This window comes from Labrus bergylta, chromosome 20 (assembly GCF_963930695.1).
Source record: "Labrus bergylta chromosome 20, fLabBer1.1, whole genome shotgun sequence".
In the NCBI taxonomy this organism is placed as follows: Eukaryota; Metazoa; Chordata; class Actinopteri; order Labriformes; family Labridae; genus Labrus; species Labrus bergylta.
In genome coordinates this window covers 20,021,806-20,039,839 of record NC_089214.1, presented here as the reverse complement: position 1 = coordinate 20,039,839, position 18,034 = coordinate 20,021,806, and the positions used below count along the sequence as shown (strand labels likewise).

Genomic DNA, 18,034 nt, shown 5'->3' with positions numbered 1-18,034 from the left:
AGGCGCGAGCTGACGTATAATTGATTCACAAGTTCACGCTCTTGGGAAGCAGGCGGCACTCCAGCTGTCTCCTGCTGCCTGATGATTGAAGAGAGGTGTAGGAGGTCTCAAGCAGGGCCGGCCCGTGGCATAGGCAGTATAGGCAAATAGGGGCGCCATCCAGGAATGAGTGCTGCAGAAAAGTTGAAGATAAGAAGAAGAAATAGAAGGAAAAATGCGTTTGAATATCACTAAATATTATTTATCTAATATCATTTTCATGCTTTTATTTAGTTATGATCCAAAAGAAGCCATGAAAACACAACTATCACATATTTAAAAAGGCTCTATTTTCTTGTCTCCTGCTTGGCCCGGCGCATCACAATACAGCTGCTTGTTACCTGCTCGTTGTGGAGGAGGAGGGCAGGTGACTTATTAGAAGTGAGTGACACTGACCACACCGATTAACATGAAGTTTATAAACATCCGTGATGTAAAAAAAAACAATAACAAAGCCCTCGGGAGCCCAGGGACGAAAAAAAAAGAAGAGGAGGAAAAATGTGAAAAAGACACAGAGGCAACATGCTGCACGGATCAATGATTTATCTGTTGTAGTTAAGATAGCTTATGATCGATGAGAGTAACGTCAGTGTTTCCTAGCTCCAGTTAACATCAGTTATTTCCACTGTACTTTTATTAGGTTAAGATTATTCATGTTAAGAAAATAACCAGTGTAAGTAATACACTTCTTCTTTTGTATAGTAGGCTACGTTGTTTAGGACACAAAACCTACTTATATATTTATTGACATCTCTGTACTTTCACCCTCGTCGATTAAAATGTTTATTTTCCTCCTCCTGTTGTCATTAATAGTTTTAAGCTCTTTAGATATGTGTGCATGCTGTGGGTCTGGTTGAAGTCCTCACTGAATAGATATGTGTGCATGCTGTGGGTCTGGTTGAAGTCCTCACTGAATAGATATGTGTGCATGCTGTGGGTCTGGTTGAAGTCCTCTCTGTATAGATATGTGTGCATGCTGTAGGTCTGGTTGAAGTCCTCTCTGTATAGATATGTGTGCATGCTGTAGGTCTGGTTGAAGTCCTCACTGAATAGATATGTGTGCATGCTGTAGGTCTGGTTGAATGGAAAGCTATTGAGTTGAGTTTTCTGTACTGCTCAGAAGAGAAAATAATATTTAAATAAAACACTATATCATAAAATGCAGATTGTTTCACAAATGCTCATCTTCTCTCTCCAGATGCAATCAGAAACATTTAAATCCATCCCCTGCTGTCCCTGGGCTGCCTGTGACCACTTCTGCTCCCTAAACTGTTTGGTATTGTTTGTTCTGTTACACTAGTTATTTGTATTTATTTTATTTTGTATTTATATATATATATTAGTGTTATTACCATTTTATAAACGTTTGTCTATAAGTATTTTTTAATTTTTTAAATAAAGACATTCTATTAAATATAAAGCTGTAAGCCAGTTTTCTTAAGTGGATGAATATTGTCTTTGGTGGTCAAACTGTCTGCAATATAAGGGACAACTGCTGAAATCTTGCCTAGGGCACCAAAATGGCTAATCTCAAGTAGTTAAATTCTTAGGAAAATAAGGTTTTTTTCCACCACTGCTGAATGTGACAACGCAGGGCTACCAGGAAGGTCGAAATGTGAAAACACTCACCTTAATTCAACGCTTGAATTGCAGGCAGTAATGTCGAGGCTGCTTGGAGAGGTCCAATAGCCTGCTGGCATCAGTAGAAGTTTTTATTTTTTTAAATTAAAATTACATTTTTAAAATAAAAATTTTAATTGAACATTAAAAAGTACTTTTAAATATTGAATAATTATGTGGTTATTCTTTTTATTTATACCTCAGCATATTTGAGTCAAAATAAAACAAACATGAACATTCAGCAGTTTGGATTTAATCAGTGACATTTTTATTTTCAGCAGCTCGCCATCATCTCCAATATCATCACAGCTTTTACAAGTTTAGAAATCAAACTTTACCACAATGAGTTCTTTAGACTCTTGTTTCAATCTTAGTTCACAAATTACATTTTCAGCATTCACCAAAGCATTTGCATTTCTATCTACGTGCACTTTTATTTGTCCACCACAAACACATTAGTTCACCATATTCACCATTCAACTTAGCAATAGCATAAAATTTGTAAATCCAGGGTGTCAGTGCATCTGCAAATAAGTATTGCTTTAATGCATGAAGAAAAGCATAATGTAAGTTATCTCCAGCGGATGCCAAGCATCTGGCAGCTCACAGCCCACAGCTTCAAGGCAGTGCCATCATCCTGACCTGCCCAGCAGCTCTTTGCAAGCGCACAGTCCCTGTAAGGATATGAGTATTTACATTACATTACAAGGATATGAGTGCTTACAGTCCCCGCAAGGACAGGAATGTAACTTTGAAATGGTCACATAGTTTTGCAAACAAGATTAAATTCTCAGGGATTATTTTATTGAATTTTTGAAACCAATTGACAAAGCATAGTCTAGGCACATGTTTCCTATTGCTCTCCCCCGCCACCAGCTAAATGTATCAACCTGGATTATATGCTCGTAAAAAATACTGGAAGTACAGTTTGAAATTCAGGTAAAATGCAGATATAATATGTGAATGTCTAATAAAAACACATGTTGGAATTAGACATTTAAATTTGTACAGCTTGAAAGTTTACTGGGAGGATACAAACATGTAAAAGGTAAATAATTGATGAATAAAGGTTTCTACAGGTGCTTGGACTTTTAATCCCTCACATTCCACTTCAATGTAGTTGGTTGATTATTTTTTTTGCTGACATCTTCTGATTAATATTATAATGAGCGATTCAGTACCTGGATACTCTTCACTTTCAAAGAAGACATCCGGTTGTTTCATTGTGTCATGGTGTTATGCTGTCTGGTAGCTGCTTGTTAACTACTCTGCCTGATTGAAACCAAATGGTCTCGAGTAACGCGGTCAATTCAACAGCACTCCACACTGACCTGTAGTATCCTCCAGTGGGCAGCAGGTTCTCCGGGGTGACGGTGCAGTAGATGGTGGTTCTGGCTCCCTCTGCTGGGGTTTTGCTCAGAAATTTGAAGGTTGTGACTAAATCCATTATGGGGCGCCTGAAGTGCCTTGTTATCTCAGTGTTCACCATACCAGGGTCCACAGCATAGGCAGTCACACCGAGAGCTGAAGGGGAAAGACACAGAGCTCATCCTCAAAATAGCTGATGTGGATCAAACACTGGTTCATTTCAGAAAGTCAAGTGACAACTGCAAAACATCTCCATCAGAGTCAATGGCACACAATGTTACATGTGCACACAACTGTGTTAGTTTGTCACATCATGACAATACTTGTCAATACTTGTAGACTCAAAGTGAGAATGGCAACAAAAGTGAAATTAGTGGAGTATTGATTGATTTCTTCAAGGAGAAATGGCTTTTCTGCAAAAATGTTCCTCCCCGCTCTGTTCTTTGCCCAGAGGGGTTGTGGTTGAGGCATGAGACTGTCACGAAGGCAAGAGTTACAGATTGATTCTTTATGCATTTTTTTTTTAACATTTTTTTAGGGAAAGTAACAAAGGAGCACAGAAAGAGACATTAAGAAGCAGATATACTACCTTCAGTCCTTTTGGCCAGCTCTCTGGTGAACAGGACATTTGCCAGCTTGCTCTGTGCATACGCCCTAACAGGGTGGTAGTCTTTCTCCCCCTTCAGGTCATCAAACTCGATCTTCCCCATATTGTGAGCCGCTGAGGAAAGGTTTATGACCCGAGATGGGGCGGAGTGCTTCAGCAGGTCCAGTAACAGAAAGGTCAGGAAGAAGTGACCTGAAGATGAGTGAGAGTAGTGAGGGGGAAAAAAAACAGCTTGGAGTTGAGTCAAATTCTACAAGGAGCACATTTTAAACTGGGGCCCCAATTTGAGCTGATTTTTCTACTTCATTTTGTAGAATGAAAAGCAGCCAAGGCATACCAATTTAGGTTATTAAATCAGAAAGAAAACCCCAGGATTCCTGTCCACAGAAGTGGTTTCCATCTTTTTTTTCAGTCTCATACCTAAGTGATTGACTCCAAACTGCATTTCATGTCCATCCGCTGTGAGGCCATAAGGACAAATAGCCACGCCTGCGTTGTTGATCAGGAAGTGAAGAGCCTTCTCAGCTGGAAAACAAAATAAAAGTCACCTGCATTATAATCCTTAAAATATGAACTGTATTTTGTACTTTGTGCCTCTGTGTATGTGTCACCCACTGTTGTAGACGTTCTCTGCAAACTGGCAGATCGATTTGGTGTCAGCCAGATCCAGTTGCTTGGCGACTACTTTGGCTCCCTTCACCTCCCTCATGATGTCACGGGCAGCTTGTTCTGCCTTCACCATGTCTCTGCAGGCCAAAATCACCCGTGCACCTACAAAGATTCAGACTATCAAGCTTTTTTAAAATATCTCCATATATGTTTTGAAGCAGTTACTCTTTTTAATGCCAGCCCTTCGTTCTGCTTTCCACTGTTTTTTAGCCTCATTTATTAAACTTAATTCAGCAGTTTGTTACATGATCCAGCTCATTATATTTGTTATTCTTCTGAGCTTGTTAGCTTAAAAGAAAAACTCCCCACACTGTAATGCTGAGTCACACAGCACAAGAGAATAACTCAAAGATCCTTTAGGTAAACTTATTTATCTGCCTTTAAACATGTTGTTTTGTTTGCTTGCCTCTGCCAGCCAGGTCTTTAGCCGTCTCTTTGCCTATTCCAACGTTGGCCCCTGTTACTAGAGCAGTCTTCCCATCTAGATTCACATCTGAGGACCATTTTGTGACAAACAGAGACCTAAGAAACCAGGGTTGGAGGCATGAACAATAAGAACAATTTTAAGAGGGCTCCTAACACAGGAGGAACAGGATGATGAAATGCAAAGGCAAAATATTTTTGTTCATGCGAGGTTTTATCCCTCTGTAAATAAATTACAAGGTGGATGAGGTTTGAAAAAAGAACAGTTCCTGAAACCACTGACATTATACTGTATAAGAAAATGCTAAAAAAAAAAAAAAAAAAAGTCAGACATTTGAAGTGACTTTACTTGACATTTAAGAACTGACCTTTAGAAACCATCCCCACCCATCTTTTGGTCAAATCTTGGAAAATCAGAGTGATTACTAAAACACATTTTTGGATGAATTCTATGTGCCCTTTGTATGAAGCACTAAAAAAGGGACTTGAAAAAAAAGCATTTCTTAACAGAGACTATTCCACTTATATCTTCTAGTTTCTTTTCTTTGTTGATGATATCCTATTATTCATACAAGTTTCTTACCTGATCGCTTGCATCTCTGTCTTCGTTTAAGCACAATTGCAAAACCCCTCCTAAAATTTGAGTGTCTCCTTTTTTGACTTGAGTTATCACAAGACAGAGGTCCAGAGATTTGAGGAGGATGAAGACACAGATATGAGAGAGAGAGAGAGAGAGAGAGAGAGAGGACTTTATTCCCAGTTAAAATGGGTAACATTGTATTGGGACAGATTCAAATCCCCCTCTGTTGAAAGTGTTGCTGTGACTGATCAATTGGACAGAAAGTCAAAGCGAGTTCCTTCATAAAGAGCAATCACATGGTAAGAACTGTTCTACCTCATTAAACATAACAGAAAACTATTTGTCTATTTCTAATCATTTAACCTAACTTTGAATAGACTAGGGTAATATAATAAAGGGTTGTGACGTCATGTATCTTTTTTCATTAGCCCCTCTGGATGCCGTCCAAAGTGTTCTTTTGAAAGGGTGATCGGGGTCCGTCATTTGTAAAGAGTACATGTTCCCTGCAGATAAAGACATTTTCATTCAGGACATTTTTATGTAAGCCCCTCACATGCCTTGCATGCAAAATCCCTTTTTCTGTGAAGTAACCAGAAACTACAACTGCTTCCTAAGAAACAATCATTTGGGGAAATCTAACTAGTCTAACTTTGTGCTTCTGCAGGTGAAATTGAAAACCTGGATCCACAGGTGAGCTGACTGTAATTTCAGCATTTCACCAATGTGGATTTCCTGGTGCTTTCCACAGGAAGGTCTAAGTTATCACCTTACTGCATGTAGGCCCAGTAACCTTAATTCTTAATGGGGTGATATTGGACACTAAGGCTGAAGAATAATCCATATAATATTGTTTAAAAACTGTTGGTGGTAGCCAATTGCTCGTATGCATTATTAGGTGTTAACACACTATATACAGTCAAATGAGAATGTTACAAACACGGCATTATGTTGTCTTAACCTATTCTTCAAAGTCAGAGTTTTTCCATATTTATCTAAGATTTTATGTCTTTAACGTCCTAAAATGCAGTAACCACTAGAGGGCAGTCTTCAGCAACTACTTACATATGTTCAGTCCAGTGAGAGATTGTTTTCTCACACATGGACGGATGGCTGAGAAAAAAAAACTGAGCTTCTATCATTTACATCTACAGTCCGGTTCTGTGCAGGCAGGCCAGCCGAGTCTCATGTAAACCATGTGAGAGCTAGTCATAACTTCCTGTTTTCACAAACAACCATAAAATACGCCGAGACGAGATGCACACTTACACACAAGCGCACACTCTTACACACATATGTAAACATACTGCAGCTGACCCAAACCAGACCTAAATGAGTGCTGCCAGCGTCTCTCATGTGGTCTCTCTGTGACGCTAGCTGGTCTGACTGCTGGATTAGTTTCTCCTCACAGCTGCTCAGCATCCCCAGGCCTGATGAAAGGCTGCCTGTCTGTCAACACGGGGACAAAGACAGAGAGGCCTCGCCACATGTGTAATTAGCATTGCCTCACAAAGATTATAGATCATCCTGAGGAGATAAATGCCTCGTTCACTGTAATTTCTTGATCCCAGAATAGGAAAGTTGACAGAGAGAAACCACAGAATGCAGGAGAGCAGCCATTGCTGACAGGATTCGATGAAAAACACATTTAATTCAAATCAAAATATTCTTTCAGTCATTCATTGCAACAGCTTTGATTGATGTGTACATAATTAGTAAAAGTCTTTTTTACATGTGGTGAGGTGGTGATTAAACAGTCCCTTTTAACTCCTATAGTGTGTGTAAGTGTCGCCTGCTGTTGATGGCTCCACTTCACACATCCACACTCAAAATAAAATAAGAGGAAGCACAAAATCTTCTCATTCATGTTTAGAAAAAAAAACCATCAAGCTCTTTTTGAAATATATACACACACATCAATCACATATGTATCTTCTGACATATCACATAAACAATCAACTTTGTAAAATGAATTAAGACTTAATATAAACAGGCTGACATTTTACTTTTCTTCATTAAGGCTTGTACATTAAAACAAAATTAAAACAGAACACACCAAAAAATAAGATAGCTTATCAAATGCATAGCATTTTTCTTAGACACAAACTGCACTTGAGGTGCAATAAGAGAAATAAAATCTAACAAGATAAAAAGAATCGTTCCAAAACTGGATGTGTCACTTTATTGTATAATAAAAGTTCCTGTTAAACTCTGCAAACCAGGACAAAAAAGTAAAAATAACAGGGAATTGTTTTACTTCATCACTTTTTCAAAATCTTATAACTATGATCCTGTCCTGCCAGGTTTTAATGTTGCAAATCGATTGAATTTTCTACCATAAAAATGTTTACTTTCATGGCAGATATTTGTGAGAGCAAACAATTATTTCCACATGGTGGATATTTTTGTAATGCAAGGAAACTCTAGAAATCATCCAAATGTCAAATTTAGAACAGTTAAAAACACAAAGTCTACAGACGTTAACCCAGGATATTTAATGATGATAGATGGGATATGAAAAATAAAGTTACTCCTTTGTTATTACCCAATAGTAATTTCCATGCAACAATAAAAAAAATGTGACATTCTTCCAGTCTGAAGTCTACTTCAACATCCAATTCCCATCAAAATTCCCCATGATTGTCTGGAATGGAGGGAGATTCCATTTGAAAAAGCCTCAAGCTTTCGACTGGAAAAGACAAAACAAAAGGCACTTTAGAGTTGCCCGTAGAAAGATCAATGCAAACTGGCAGCTTCACATCCCTGAAAGACAATCATTCCATGACTGACCAGCCTCACTAGAATATAAAGCTGTTGATTCCTTGTTCTTGAATGGTTGGCTGGTAAAGTGGATGAATTGTGTTTTTAAAGCCATTTTGGGGAATTTCATTGGTAGCTCGGACATGAAATGAAAAAACCAACCCAAACGATCAGAGGTCAATTTTGCATTGTCACTGTTCTAATAAATAAACAGCCATTGGTCACTTTTCACTTGTCCATTTGTCGCTCAACCATCACTTCTTGCACTGGCAGTGTCTCTTCTTGCAAGGTCCTATGGGAATAAGAGTCTCCTTGTGACATCTGGCTGCTCTGGAAAAATGTGGCCGTCTCGTTGGCCTCTTCCTGGACGGGGCTTCCGAAGGCGGCGTCCTGCTCCATCCCGTCACTTCCAAGAGACGTCTGGCTGACGTAGACGACGATGACGTCCCCACTAAAGTTCATGACCTTACCACTGGAGATGAAGGTGGTGTTGTTGTTTCCAGACACCTGACCTGAAGGTAAAGAAAATTGGGAGGGAGAATTAACATTTTTGAGAAGACGAAATCTTGAAGGCCTAGGAAGAGTGGTTAAACAAAAAAAACATAGAGCTGTTCCAATATCACCACCGATACTAATAACTGGGTTTTAACCTTTGTTACTGCCGACAGTGTGGTATCATGTATTAGCACAACCAATTAGCCATCCAGTTTTATTATGGGACAAAAGACTACAGTGTGGTCTTAGCAGAGAGTATGTTAGTCAAAGCTAGTTCAATGTTAGCAATCAGTATTTTCCACTAATATAAAACACAATTTTTGCACTAGCACCAAAGGGTCACTTTATATATCGGTGAGGAATTGAGTCAAGAGTGGAATCAGTAGATGGAAGGAAAACATCTCTCACCAAATGATGGCTTTAGCCTCTCACAACCCAAAACAGGAAGATGATGGTTGAATGGATAGATGGATGGATCATCTCTAGCAATAGGTTTAAAAATGGGAGCCTATATCTACATTTTTGTCTACATGTGGGCGAGTATGACAAAAGCATTTTTTTCATGTGAATGAATCAACACTCCCCAATCGTACTGGTGCTGAAAATGTCAAGTACAAAGGACAACTTATTGCAAAGTGTGTAGAAATATATATATGGCCTATATATATAGTATGGTTGTGTTAAGCGCTGCCTTCCATTTTCCCGCCTACACACTGTCATAGAGCTTCCCTTATTTATGATGTAAGCAAGGAAGGGACTATATCTTGGCTAACCTCACATGACAAATGGACGGTGGGTGTAATGACAATGCAGGATGACCGCAGTGACATGGACCGCTACATCACGTCCTTTCTGCCTTATTTGTTTCAGAGAGCGGCACATTTTAAGCGTGAGAAAGTCAAGACTTCCAAAAACAAGCCGTTTCTCCTGGATTTTATGTTTTAGAGACACGGCTGAATACAAGCTTTTCAACTCTTTCCAACCCGTATACTATCAAGTGGCATGTTTCTGTTTCTCCAGGACTTTCTATGGTTTTACTGATTTATTTATAAATCTGCAACATAATTATTCCCTCAAAACATGTGTACAAACTTGTACATGTCTGCTTTCTGTTAGGAATTCCAGTCAACCAGGTGAATTAGGGAATAAACTGTGTTTTTTATTTTGTAAGCCATCTTTCACCACATTCAGCCTCCGGTTCCTAATTTTATCCAGCCTGCTGTCTGACTCTCCAGCTGACAGACCAAGCAGACCGACCCTCTTGTGACTCACAGCTCATGCCTCGTCTATTCACACATTTTGCACGCACAGACACACACACACAAACACACACACACATAATCACAATAAACGCAAGCAAACAAGCTCTACCAGACGCTTCTACTCCTACACACACACAGAAACTGAAAAGCACACATTGCCCCTATAAAGTTGCAAACACGGTCAAACAAATCATAAGCACACACACACACACACACACACACACACACACACACACACACACACACACACACACACACACACACACACACACACACACACACACACACACACACACACAGGGAGTGTGTCTCTGTGTTCCCCGGTGTGAGAGCTTTTTCCCGGAATACCAGTCGGAGGGGTCTTGCTTGAAAATATGTCGTTTCAACCGCAAGTTTGAAAACAAAGCGCAGAGGAATCTGCTTGGGTTCTGTTGTTTATCCTTTCTTAATACCAAGCTGATTTTTCTGGATGCCCTACAATTGAATCGGCACAGTGTTACTGACAGGCTTTTTCAACCAAGTACTTAAGATGAACTTCTGTAGAACCCCACTTCTTTTTCAATCACAAAGAAAACCACAACTGTACACAGTTCTTCAAAAAAAAAAAAATCTCCCTTATTTTACCTGGCGGGCTGCCAGTTTAACTCCTAGTCCAAGAAATATCCGGGCCGTCACTACTGTTGAAGTGCCCTTGAACACATTGTTCCAGTGAAGATGCTGAGTGGCCAACAGATAAAACCGCTTTTGGAGTAGCTTTTTATGTGCTACTAATGTGAGACTTAAGTTCAATAAACAATAGAAGGTGGACAAAGTGAAACCTCTGACTGATCTCTAAGAAGCATATGTGGGAAGTCCATTGAATCACCTGTCATTACTGCATGATGGGAAATGGTGTTAAATTCTATGGTGTAATTAAAGTACCCAGTCATCAGTGAGAGTAAAAACAAAATGCTTCCAAAGTTTAAGTGTGTATGCGTGTGTGTGTGTGTGTGTGTGTGTGTGTGTGTTTTTGTAGGGTGGGCAGGCTAAAAGTATTACTCAAACTGCACACATCTTGCTTCAATTAAAGCTGTGGTCACTTTGCGCAACCCTATGGAACTCTGGGTAAACAGGAGCTTTGTAGATGGCATACTTCACACTGACACACACACAAACACAACACTGAAGGAGTGTGGTTCTGGTGGTCCAGTAGCCCTTCAAACACTCATATCTTGTTCCTACTGCATGTGTGGTCCAACTAGCAATACTGGCTTTAATAAAACATATTTCTTGGAAACAGTCGCACTAATTTCTCATTCTTATGGTTAAACTGAATCCTGTGTTTTAGGTTGCGCTCTGCATACTCACCTAATAATTCCCCCAGTTTGAGCTTACTGTTGGCCCGATCGCACTGTTCTTAAATTTGTTGCCCAGACATTTCGCCTGTGCTTTGGCTGTCTGTAAAGTCTCTGTGAGAACAAAACAAGTTCAACCATGTGACAGGAGAAACTTTCCATTTAAAACAAAACAAATTTCATTCTGTTATTCTTGGTGACCAGTCCCACCTACTCTGCGGAAAAAGGACACTGCAATGAAGTGTATCAATTCCAGTATGGGTACGACTGTGTTGAAGTACGGCGGTGACTGCCTACACAAACAAAGAACACAAGATTCAACCTGGCACACGCACACTGTGGACTCATGCAGTCTTTGCAATGAGCCGTTATCCCCATGCACAGCACACATACACATACATACTTTGAAACCGCTTTTAATGGACAGGGTTGAGTGATCAGATAACCAGGATGTACCCAGCGCTATAGCATCTTTGTATTAACCTTACAGAGTAAAATAGCTTAAGTTTCAGCAAATAATCACACAAATGTCTGGAAGCCGCCATAGCTCCCATATTATTTGAGTCCATGATCATTCATGGACAAACAAATGAAATACTATATCAGAATTAAGAAATGGACGTTCTAGATCCCATGTCATATTAATATTTGTTTAAGTGGAAACATCTGTGTGTAAATAGCCTTGATTAATAATGATGAAGCTTCTGTAAGGATTTGACCAATTTTAATCAGAATCATTTTCTTAATATAACCTACAAAAGCAAACTAGACCATCAGCAAGAATATTGTTTCTTTCTATATAGTTATTATTTAAGCCTGAACCACCTGAGGGGAGTAGGTGTCAGACAAAGGGATTAACAGCACACTGCAGAACAGGTTTCTTTTTCTTTTTCTTTTTTTTTACATTTTCCATGCCAACTTTGCCAAGGATCCCCGACGAGTGATACATTTGAACCGTTAAAAGAAAGCAGAACAAACACATTTTGGTCAAAAAACACTACCTACACATTTACAGGGCAACTTCTTTGGGTCCCCAAAATCCACACACAGAAACTCTTACCTGTGTTTTCACGTTCATATTCTTTGCTATGTTTGTATATTGTAACATGCATGTAACGTTTCTGATTTTGTAAGTGAACTGTGCGATTTCTTTTATGTCAGTAAATCATTTTGTAAACCGATTTTTGAAAAGTGCAAGAAATATTTATATTTATATGTAATATTTTTCACTTGATGTTTTAAGTAACAACTAACACACTTATAGTATTAGGTTTGTAACAATAATTAAAAAAAAAACCTTTCTAAGCTATAAGATGAATGATCAAGTTAAATTACTTTTTTTTGAAGAAATGAAAGTTGGTCAAGAATATTGGATTGCAAGTAAAAAGTGTATTTTTACATTTTAATTAAGCACCTCAAAAGGATTTTAATTAAAAATATTTTGTTGTGTTTTTTTTGGCAGAAATAGGCTTCCATACAAACAATTCAAATCCTTGTTTTAAAATACATTTTCACCCACCTGAGGTAAGAGTTGGTTCAGCCAGCTGACTGTGGAGGCTCTCGGGTGAGCAATCCAGCTCTGACTCCACAGAAGAGAGCTTGTTCCCCCTGTTCTCCCCCCAGGAAAGCCCCTGGCTTTGCTCTGGGCTGGAGGCCTCACAGGATTTGTCCAGGTAGAGGTCTCCAACAGACGCTGAAGTCATTAAGGGGCTGACAGAGGTCATCGGGGAGGTCACACTGTTTGTTTTTGAGGTGAGATCTGTGCTTGTCAGTCTGTATAAGTCCTCCTGTTTTACCAGGGACCTGTCAGTCAGGTGAGGCTTAAACTCTGGTTTCACCTTAGCCTGAGACAATGGCAAACACAGTTCAGGGATGGGACAGGAAGGAGGGATTATAGAAGAGGTGTGGAGGAGAGGAGGGGAAAGAGAAACAAGAGAAGCAACACCTGTCTCACTCTTGGAGGGATTTATCTTTGTTTCACTATTGTCCGCAGTTAAACTGTCACTCTTCTCCTCTTTCCGACTCTCATCTCCATCCCTCTCTCCATCTAGACCTCCACATGAGCAGGTCCCTGTAGCCCCGGAGCTCACCACCTGGCTACAGTCCTCGTTCTCCCCTACTTCCAATGGCTCCCGCACTGGAATGGCACAAACACAAGAGCCTACCAAAAGAGGAGACACACTCCCAACCTCCTCCTCCTCCTCTTCTGACACCTCCTCGGGTTCCCCAGAGCCCTCACTCTGTTCCTCCATCACTGCCTTCGCTTTGGTCTCTTCTACCTCTGTTGGGGGCAGTGAGACCTTAACTTCAGGAGCAGCAGTGGGGAAGGGGCATGGGGGCTCATCAGTTGGGCTGTGGGGTGCTTGGCAGATGAGTTTGCTCATCTCACATGGGGTGCATTTGGGGCCTCCAGGGCCTCCACTGTGGTAGAGAGGGGCCAAGGTATCCTAGAGCCACAGAACATAAGGAGACAAAAGTGAGGTCAATTACTATGTTTTTGTTCATGAATAGTAAACATTTTTTAAATAAAATATTTCCTAATTTTTAACAATCATTTCTTTATTGTTTATGTATTCTTTGTTTATGAATTAATTTCTTTAAAAATAGTTATAGTACGCATTTATTAACATAAATTGTACATATGCCAGATTTTAGCCATAGGCTAATTTTCATCTTTTGCAGGTTGGTGGTAGACATGTATACAAGGTTGGTGGTATGCACGAGGTTGGCAGTACACGTGTATACAACATTAGTTGCACACACATACATTCAGCGTATGAATTAATAATTATGATTACTTGTGTATTTTCATTGCTTTGTAACTAACATTCCATTTTACCTGTTGTATCCTCGTCCTCTTCAGATTCTGGACACAGGACCGTAGATTCACTGGATGAAGAAATAACATCTTATTACTTTTCATTAAAAATAATCTTCATGCTTTCTTGTTCTGCTGAGAGGCTTGGGAACAGTGAACATAAAAAGTTAAAAATGAATGATTATGTTTTGTTTTATTTTCAATGTGAAGAGATATATGTGTTCAATCTGAACCACTTTATGTAAATGCATATCTGTTCAGAGCCATTGTCTAAAATATAAGACAGCTTCAAATCAGTTGTAAACTGAAGAAAAGTGTCTGAGAAGAAGTTAAAGATCAATATGACTGTATCTTACCAGAGAGTAACTTGAGTTTGTCCTTGTAGCAGAAGAGGAGCAGGATGAGGAGACACAGAACAGTGATGACTGACAACACAGACACTATCACCCAGGAGGGCGCAGCCACTGCAAGAAAGAAGAGTTTAGAACTTTAAATCAGCTGTCAGCAAGATATGTCTGCCAAATACACAAAGAAGCATAACAATGCATAAATATCACCACAGATGCGATAAACCTGACAGCTCTCTACACTACATGTTTAGGATGTTTAAACAGCCATGTGCAGTATAAAAATGCATTTAATTTGCTTTGAATGGTCTGCAGTGATTGTGTGTGTGCCTTACCAGAGACAGGTGGTCCACACATTGCATCAGCCTGAGGGCTGCCTGGCTGTGTTTCACGCCTGCCTTGAGCCTTACAACTAGAAGAAACGATAAAATCAGAAGAGTGAATAGAAATATTTGCACAACTGGAAAGTCTGAGGCTTCTTTGTCATTTGTCCTCCTTTCCCACTTATAATTAACTAGCCAATGCTCCCTGCCTTCAAGTTAGATCTTTCATGATTAAAGACAGAAAAAAAGGGCAAATCAAGAGAAAAACAAAATTCTTCTGTCCCATCTCCCCTTTTTTTTAATGTCTTCGTCATCTGCATCATTACAGATCCGGCCAACAGTGGAAGCTGGTGTCTGGTCCAGGGTTCCAGAGGAAGTGGTGTGAGTATTACTCATAACAGCCGGGTGGTGGTGAGGCAGAGGACAGCTAGCAAACTGCATTTCCCCTTCACGACATTAAAGATTCAAGGCTTAAACTTCTAGTGTGTGTATGTGCATGTGCATGTGCATTTGTGTGTGTGTTTGTGTGTGTGTGAGGGTGTGTGTATGCGTGTGTGTATGTGTTACACACTTACTTAGTCCATGGTTTGCACTGGTCGACGCTGTTGTCAGCAGAGAAGAAGCCTTTTTTACATTCAACACAGATTTTCCTTTCATGAGTAGACTCTGGAATAAAACCATACATTAAAGTAAATCTGCAGGTGACACTCAGCTGTTTCTCTTTCATGTGAATGTGGTGTGTTTTGTCTACGTGTGTCTCACCAGTGTCCACCTCCAGTCCATATCCAGCGCTGCAGGTGGGGATTCTCTCACAGTACTCACAGTTGATGGGGTAGCATTGGAGGCCAGCACGGCAGCGACACGGCTCCTCTGCAATGAGGTTCTCAGGCCTCGACAGAAAACCCTTCACTGGAGGTTAAAGACGGGGAGTTATTGTCTAATGATGTTGCAGCTAGAACTTCCAGCACCAGGCTTTGTATCTGTTTTGCTGATTGTGTTGATTTTGGCTTTGACAGATTACAGATCATTTTGATAATGACCCCAATGATGCAGTTTTACTTTGACATTTTAAGTCCATGAGGTATTTTTCCTGGAGGACACTTTTAGTTGAATTATTAAAAACAGACTTTTATTGTTTTAACTTATTACAAAGAAAAAATTGCACACACTACTCTTGCTTAGCATCACCGGTTTATTTGGAAAGAAATCACAACGTTTCTGTCTCTGAACCTTTATCAAATGTGTTCTCAACCTATTCCCTGCCATGACCTTAAGAAGACAATGCTCCACCTACTGCGTGTGCTCAGGTGTGGGCCAATTAGTCTAACTAGAAGTGTTTCTCAATCATCAACAGTAACATGTGCAGAGTCACTCACCCCGATATCCACATATTTGAAGGCAACAAGGAAAACACAAATATATATATCAATAAGGGTATCAAATACTAAATGCTAAGCTTGGTGTATATGTTGGACAGTATTGTAGTTTTGTAGATTTAATTTAAAACAAAACAAAGAGACGTGTGGAAAACACCTGAAGCTTATCATGGTAGATTTAAATGTTTTCAATGTGATAGTACAAAACCTTTCAATGCTTTTCAAGACATGAAATACTCTGTTCAATAAGCAGATACAGACCTGGGTCACAGAACTTTTGCTGAAGACAGCGCGTCTTGTCAGTCAAGCCAGGCTGATATTCACCACGATTACATTTGATGCATTTCGTCTGCTCGGACTCAGTACAGTCAGAAAACACACGGCGGCCTAATGGGTGAAAAAAGGGAAAGTCTGATGAATTGAACAAGCCACATAAAAGCATAACAAGGGAGGATGAGAAAAGCAGAAGGAAATCAAACTGACAATTGGATCAAAGGTCACTTTGACCCATGTGTGAATATTAGTGGTTGTGAAGACGTTCATTTCTGAGGCCTTTTTTTAACCAAATGTTCCTTTTTTTAAAACATCCTTCCTCTTTTCATTTAGGATATTTCTGAATGGAAATCTATTTTTATTTGATGCTGCTTCCTTAGTGAACCAGATATGCAGACTTGTGTGTGTGTGTGTGTGTGTGTGTGTGTGTGTGTGTGTGTGTGTGTGTGGGGGGGGGGGTGTTACCTGGTTCACACTTCTTGCAGCATCTGGAGCCTTTTAGGTATTCAGTTTCATCACACTGGACAGATTTGGAGACTGCATTCTGAACAATATCAAGACAAAGATGTTTTCTATATTAGTTTGTGTTTTAATTCAGATTTCATTTTGACCTGAAAAAATATTCCACTTACATCCCATACATTGATAAAAATGATAATAGGAGCTTTAATTTTTAACAAAGTATATCATGACCTGCTTAATCACAAACAGCCATTTGTCTTCAACGCTTTGCAGTTTTCCTCGGTCATAGCCACTCTTTTCTGTGGCTGTCCTTCTAAAGTGTATCTGTCAAATCCACACATGATATTTTGATATGCTGGTGAGTAATGACAGGAAGATGGTGGATAAAACATTTCCAAGACATGCCAAGGAATGTTTTCCACATTCTCAAATTCACCTGACCACAGCGCTGCGCAGCCTCCAAACCAGAAAACCAAACCCTAATAGTTCCCAGTTACATTTGAGAACCAAGGGGAACTAAATGCAATCAACTGCTGTTGGCTCGGGATTAATAAATCGCTTGGCTGCAGGTTTTGTTTCAGCAATTTAACCAATGGGACAGCTTGTTAATTACAGAGGCAGCATGTGGGATTTAGTGTATGTAGACACAGCAATAGTGGCCATGAAACCCTCTCTAAAGACAGTGTTTGGTTCACTCGGATGTTGATAAATTAAGCAAATGTGTGTGCAAAAAAAACAGTTCCTTGATTGTCCACTTGAGACTGTCTCTAATAGCCAAGGAATTCCCAATAAAGCCCAATATTAAAATGCCCATATTTTACAGCTGGAAAACAAAAAGTGCAGCCTGGGGAAAAGGTTTTGATCTCTAACTAATTTCTAAAGTGTAAAATCTGTAGGGAGTGACTTTTTTATAACCCATCTGTTTTGGGGGCGTGGCTTAGTTGACTAATAGGTGGGCGTGTTGTCGCCGTTTGCCAGTAATGCTTAAGGCCCACCTCAGCTCCACCTCTTTGCCTGTTAGTTTTATTAAATGTTAGTTAGAATTTCCAAACTGGAGACTTGGATAACACCAGTCAATTCAGATACCAATGGGTGACGTCACTAAGTCTACATGCATTTAAAAGCATTTAACAGTCAATGATTGGTCCTTTTTGGGGGACAGATGGCCAAGCGGTTAGATCGCGCCCTATGTACTGAGGCTATAGTCCTCCAAGCAGGCGGACTGAGTTCAAGCCCGACCTCTCGTTGTCATTCTCCACTCTGTCCCAGCTTCATTTTCTA

At 39.8% G+C, this 18,034-nt stretch overlaps 2 protein-coding genes across 2 annotated transcripts in view; both read right to left on the bottom strand.

Moving 5' to 3' along the window:
• Positions 1-1,892: 1,892 nt before the first annotated feature.
• On the bottom strand, positions 1,893-5,464 carry si:dkey-73n8.3 (uncharacterized protein LOC100150965 homolog). The gene is made up of 7 exons (XM_020630993.3): positions 5,310-5,464; positions 4,710-4,825; positions 4,250-4,405; positions 4,055-4,159; positions 3,617-3,826; positions 2,991-3,183; positions 1,893-2,333 (listed from the first exon to the last, which is right to left on the bottom strand). The coding sequence occupies exons 1-7, from the start codon at positions 5,321-5,323 to the stop codon at positions 2,231-2,233; spliced, it is 897 nt and encodes a 298-aa protein (XP_020486649.1). The 5' UTR covers positions 5,324-5,464; the 3' UTR covers positions 1,893-2,230.
• A 1,470-nt stretch (positions 5,465-6,934) lies between these two features.
• tnfrsf11a (tumor necrosis factor receptor superfamily, member 11a, NFKB activator) overlaps positions 6,935-18,034 on the bottom strand; it is a 15,837-nt gene continuing 4,737 nt past the window's right edge. The window contains exons 2-10 of the mRNA XM_020630970.3: positions 16,757-16,835; positions 16,280-16,405; positions 15,405-15,551; positions 15,218-15,308; positions 14,655-14,731; positions 14,329-14,436; positions 13,994-14,043; positions 12,674-13,601; positions 6,935-8,575 (exon numbers count right to left, since the gene is read on the bottom strand). Of these exons, the coding sequence (XP_020486626.1) occupies positions 8,292-8,575; positions 12,674-13,601; positions 13,994-14,043; positions 14,329-14,436; positions 14,655-14,731; positions 15,218-15,308; positions 15,405-15,551; positions 16,280-16,405; positions 16,757-16,835 (1,890 nt within the window). The 3' untranslated portion in view covers positions 6,935-8,291. The remainder of the gene's footprint in view (positions 8,576-12,673; positions 13,602-13,993; positions 14,044-14,328; positions 14,437-14,654; positions 14,732-15,217; positions 15,309-15,404; positions 15,552-16,279; positions 16,406-16,756; positions 16,836-18,034) is intronic.